Below are 5,401 nucleotides of genomic sequence, written 5' to 3'. Positions count from 1 at the left end.
CGAACAATGATCTTCTAACAGGAATTTTGTTTTCTCACCAAAAATTAACCAACACCATAAAATGGGGATGGAATTTGTAGTATTTTAGAAGAAGATAATGTTGGCACCTCAAATTTGTTATCTCTTTGTTTGATGATATATTATTTTCACTAATTATATATACAATTATGCCATAGTGAATTTATATGCCTACTATGTGTATGAACCCATATTATACATAATTTAAGCAGAGATTTTAATCTTTTGTTGAAAAGAGATTGTCTACGCCCTTATATAAATATTCAAATTTGCCATAGCAAAATTATATGTGCGACTTTCTATAATATGCATATATGTATATAGTTATACACACACATATACACAGATATACCCACATATAGTACTGCAGTGTGTTGTTTTCAGTTGATTATTGATCTTGCTAAAAGAAGAGAAGAATGGATTTGTGTGAGAAAGAGATGGAGAGAGAGAGAGAGAGAGTAACGATAATAACTGCCAACCACAAGCATATTCTATTTTCCCAAGGAAAGAAGCTAAGAGAGAATTCATGGAAGTGAAAAAGAGAACAAAAAGAGAGAAAGACAAAACATAAAATTGTGGAATATTTTTTTTTTAAATGATTATAGAGAATTAGTAACGTTCCAAAATTAAGCTTTTTTTTTTTTTTTTTTTTTTTTTTTTTTTTTTTTTAAGAAGTAACCAACAAAGGCTCCCAATTTAATACTACTGTTTTATTCTCTTGTTCACTTCCTTCTTTGCATCTGCAGCTTGGCCTCCCATATTTCTCCATTATTCCAGTTTCACCCCCAGCTTTTACATAATTACCATCCATCTCCTTTTCCAATCCAACTTCGACTTCATCTCTTTTTTCTTCACCTACTTGTTCCCCATCATCTTCTTCTTCTCCTTCTTCCTCTTCTTCTTTGCTGTCATTTTCGTCGTCTTCTTCTATTTCATTTTCACTAAATATTTCTTCTCCATTAATAGTAGCTCTTTCAAATTCCGAGTCAAAACCATGAGCAAAATTTTCCAACAAGCACAGTCGAAGGCGGCCATTGCTTCTTTCAGCTTGAAAGCAACTCTGCTTTAATGGAGCTTTAACTGCCTTAATTATTAGCCTTCCATTCTCTCTCTGGGGCCTAACTTGTAGAGAATCTCTGCCTCTTATCGTTGTCAAAGGAGGTGGGAAACTTCGATCTGTTGCTTTCTTAGCAACAAAAGGCTGACTCTGCTTCTCCTCCTTGCAACTCTGTTCCTCCTTTTGCGGCAAATAATCATTCCCAACAACCGTTGAAAAACAGTCCACAGACAATTCCTTCTCCGAGAAAATGTTGCTTTCGATCATGTCGGTGCCCGTTTCGTTTCCCAAATTTTCAGTGCAGAGCTCCAAGCTTTTCTCACTCAGAGTGGAAGATGAGCGTTTGACAAGAGGGTGAACATAAATGGTTTCCTTGTCCACCTTTGGAACAACTTGGTGAGAAAGAGCCTGGAGGAAACTCCAACCACCACCCAAATCAGAGTTCTTGGAGTTTTGATTGTTGTTATCTTGAAGATGATGATGATGATGATTCATGATGATCTGCTTCTTCTCTGCAAATTCTCTTGTATTTGAATCCATAAAACAGGATTTCATGGCTGATAATTCATGGGTTTGTGGGAATTGAGGTATAGATGATGAAGAAGAAAGTTTGAGCCTCAGTGTTCTTGGTTCTACAATATGAGATTCTAGACATGGTTGTAAACCTTGGCATACAATGGTTGCCATAATTCTTTCCCCTGTATATAGAAAATGTTACACAAAAATGGCTAAGGAAAAAAAGGGTTGTCTGGACTTCTCCGACTAGGAAAAAGGAAAACAGAAACTGAGTGTCTTTGATGGAAAATCAAAGGAAAAGGACTTGTGGGTGATAGAAGGTTGTTGTTTAGTAGGAAAAAGAGAGAGTGAGAGAGAAGCAGAGCAAAAACAGAGGATTTGAAGCTTATGGATTAGAATAGAAAAGGTTCGAAGAGAGAGAGAGAGAGAGAGACAGAGAGATGTAGAGGATAGGGGATTGAGCATGAGGGAAAACTGAAGGCTGGGATGCGTATTTGTAGTCCCAAAAAGTGCTTGGAGATTGGCTTTTTTTTTTACACCACTTGAATTACACAATTCTTAATCTGCCACACACTACAACTAGAGAATATAACGAAATAAAATTAAAAAAAAAAAAAAAAAAAAGTTTGCAATAAAAATAAAATAAATAAAAAGAGGACCCCTTATTTTAGTGTGATTGTTTTTGACCCAATTTGCAGGAATTTTTATTTATTTAAAAATTTGAGGAATAAAATAGGTTCTCAATTTTCTCATGTGGGTAGGATTTGATTCTGCGGTGGAATGACTTTATCTTGGGCTGGTGAATGTAGTTAAAGAGAGAGACAGATGGAATTAAACATTGTTTCAAAAATTACCAGCTTAAACCTAAATATTTCTTGAAAGTGATTGTTTCCTCTGTTTTAATTTTTTACAGAGTTAGAAAATTATTTTATTTATTTTTTTAAACAAAATATAACTCTTCTGCTTCTTGTTTATGATTCATGTTCATAGGTAGTCAAGCCTTTAGTTTCTTTTTTGGTAATATAGTCAAGACATTAGTTGGTTCCATTCAAAAGGGAATAAAGAGAAAAATATATATTGTATAAGATCGGCCCACACCCTTTGACATTTCCATGAATTGAAATTACACAATTGCACATCATCTGTGCCGCCCAAATTATGCGACTTGTTTTGAAGATTCAACAACAGCGTACATAATCAGACTAGATGTACAACCACCAGTCCGTGTATGGAAAAGGTTAATTCTGTAAAAATACCTAAACAATAAAACTCGATAGCTGGGTTTTTTTTTTTATTATTATTTTTTTAAGTTCATCAGCATTTGGCTCCTTGCTCCTTGCATAAATGATTATGTTTGTAGGAAAAACCAGACAGATTTACAAAATCTTATTGGCCATATTTTTCCCCCACAAGGATTTGAAATTTGCAGATTCCCTGCTGAGTCCCCACATAGTTTGACCTAATAAGATAGTTTGTTTTTTCCTTTTTTTTTTTTTTTTTTTTTCCTGTCTGACCTGAATATGATCTTTTATCTCAATGCTTGTTATTCAAAGAAACAAAAGGGTATTTCTTATTTTAGCTTAAATCAGCATTTTTTTTTTTTTTGATGTATTCTAAAATTCCCTTGTTTTTGTCCTGTATTTCTTAGATTACTTCCCCAGTTTTTGTCCTGTATTTCATTAGAAAAAATTTTCTGTTTGATTTTGAACTGGTACTACAACGTAAGAATAGAAAATTGAAATTAGATCCAGACTGGTGAGGCTGGGTTTGAGTTAACATCATTGTGCTCTGGCATGGTCTTTCTATCAAAACCCATACTTTGCTCCAGCCATTAAAACAAGCAATTGTACGGACACCTTATGAGACATGTAAAAAGCCCTTTGAAAAGGAAAGAAGTGATTCTCCACTAAGCCACTCCTTTTTTGTTTGTCGGCTGGGTTGCTTTAATTTAGCCTTAGATCTTTCTCTCTCTGCCTTTCTAAAAAATTCCCTCAAAAAAAAAAAAAGGAAAAAAACCAACTTAGTAAAAATGAAAAACACACCCTAACCCATGTGGGGGAGACAAAAAATAAAATGACCTACCCTAAAATGCTTAAAGTGTGGTACCGAGACTCATTAGCCTAAACAAGAAAAAATTGTTTTTAGGACTCACACAGGTCATGTTTTAGGACTTTTTTGTTTTTTCGGTTGTGGTTTCCATGTATAGAAATGTAAAGTAAGAAGTTGTACAATTAGGGAGGGAAAAAAGGTATACTTAGAAAGTCGACGGCTTTGTTGAAGCTTTGTTGAAGTTCGCAATTTATACCTGAAACAAAAGACCGCATCAATTCCACGTTGGTTTTCTCTGGTATTTTGGTTTTATTGAAAATGCATGAACAACTTCAATCTTTTTAGTCTTCTGTTTTTTCACTATTGGTTCTGTTAATTTAACTTTCTTTTTGGGTGTTTCATGAGGTTTAGACTCAGAGAATGGCAGAAGTTTCACGAGGGTGGATCAAACACTTGACCAATGCATGAATTAAGCAAGTATATATGTGTTAGCACACTAGTTCATAACATAGAAAATTCAAAGTCCTGCAAATTAGTTTTCCTTGTCCATTGGTCCAATTTTGTCAAACACCTTTTTAACCATATCGTAATATTCACTATGGTTCTGGAATTTAAGTGTTTATCACATTTGTCAAAACGAAGAACGAGCCTAATTTTCGTGTTTCTTATATTTGTTGACACATAACACATGGACATATATATAGTTTTTTTGAATACGCGGTGATATAGCACTTAGAGATTTTTTGTTTTTTTTTTTTTTTTGGTCAATATCACATTGAGATTGACAAAAACCTTTTAATTAACCCGTAATTGGGGGAGGGGGGGAGGAAAAAAAGAACAACTAATGTGCAGAGCATATGCAGTTACTGAAAAGTAAAACGCCTATTTTGTTACTAGTGCTATATATTTTATGCATTTTATCAAGCAGATGGTGGCCAAGTATGCAGATGTGATCTACTCATCTCCTTTTTCTGTTCCTTTTACAGGCATGCCTTTCATGCCTTCCTTCTATGTTCTTAGAAGATGTAAAGAAAGCAATTATGCATTTTTATATTACAAATTAAAGCATCAAACTAAGCTAGCTACAGCCTTGAAATGGCCACATATATATATATATATATATTATATTTCTTATTCTTGGAAATTGTTAATTAAATGGTGTTATCATATTGACAACAACCTCTAGTCCATGTCACAGATGGAAAAAAAAACTTGTGGATGATTTGGTCACCCAAAGAGGTCAAATTTGGAAAACAGATGTCTATATATATTTTTGTCTATCTGGATGTATAGATCAGGGTCATATACCATGTACCATGATCTCCTTGACCGCAATTTTATCAAAAAGAAAAATGGCCATCCATCTGATCTGTATATGTTCATTCTTACCCACTACCCTTCACAGAAGTTCCACATGGTGTACCTTAAAATCCAGTTGGTTTCTAGAGATATCATAATAACTTGTACCTTATTTTCTCAATTTTTTAAATTTGTTTCAATTTGGGTTTTTGTAAGTTTAATTAACAGTTAATCACTTTTTTACATAACTAGTATTAAAAATATCAAATTGCAACAAATTGAGGAATGAATGATTTAAATTATTAAATTGAAAAGTTTAAAAGTTTAAAATTTTAAAAATTAAAAATTAAAAATATCAAAGTGTAATTAATTTAAAAAATAAATAATAAATGTACTAATTTTGCTCAAGCTCACTTGAGAATTCCTTCGAAAAATATTAATGCAACTATAAAATAATATATA

The 5,401-nt window shown here is 33.1% G+C and overlaps 1 protein-coding gene across 1 annotated transcript; it reads right to left on the bottom strand.

The window, feature by feature from the left end:
• Positions 1 to 486: 486 nt before the first annotated feature.
• Positions 487 to 2,064, bottom strand: LOC107423014 (protein FANTASTIC FOUR 1). The gene has a single exon (XM_016032519.4). It carries the CDS (start codon positions 1,760 to 1,762, stop codon positions 686 to 688), a length of 1,077 nt encoding a protein of 358 aa, XP_015888005.1. The 5' UTR covers positions 1,763 to 2,064; the 3' UTR covers positions 487 to 685.
• Between the last annotated feature and the right edge of the window lie 3,337 nt (positions 2,065 to 5,401).

Source organism: Ziziphus jujuba, chromosome 3 (assembly GCF_031755915.1).
Source record: "Ziziphus jujuba cultivar Dongzao chromosome 3, ASM3175591v1".
NCBI lineage: Eukaryota > Viridiplantae > Streptophyta > Magnoliopsida > Rosales > Rhamnaceae > Ziziphus > Ziziphus jujuba.
The sequence above is the reverse complement of the archived record's forward strand: the minus strand, read 5'-3'. Positions and strand labels throughout refer to the sequence as shown.

Bases quoted from the DNA above. Each gene is read 5' to 3' on its own strand.
- LOC107423014 (XM_016032519.4), bottom strand. From the start codon at position 1,762: ATGGCAACCATTGTATGCCAAGGTTTACAACCATGTCTAGAATCTCAT.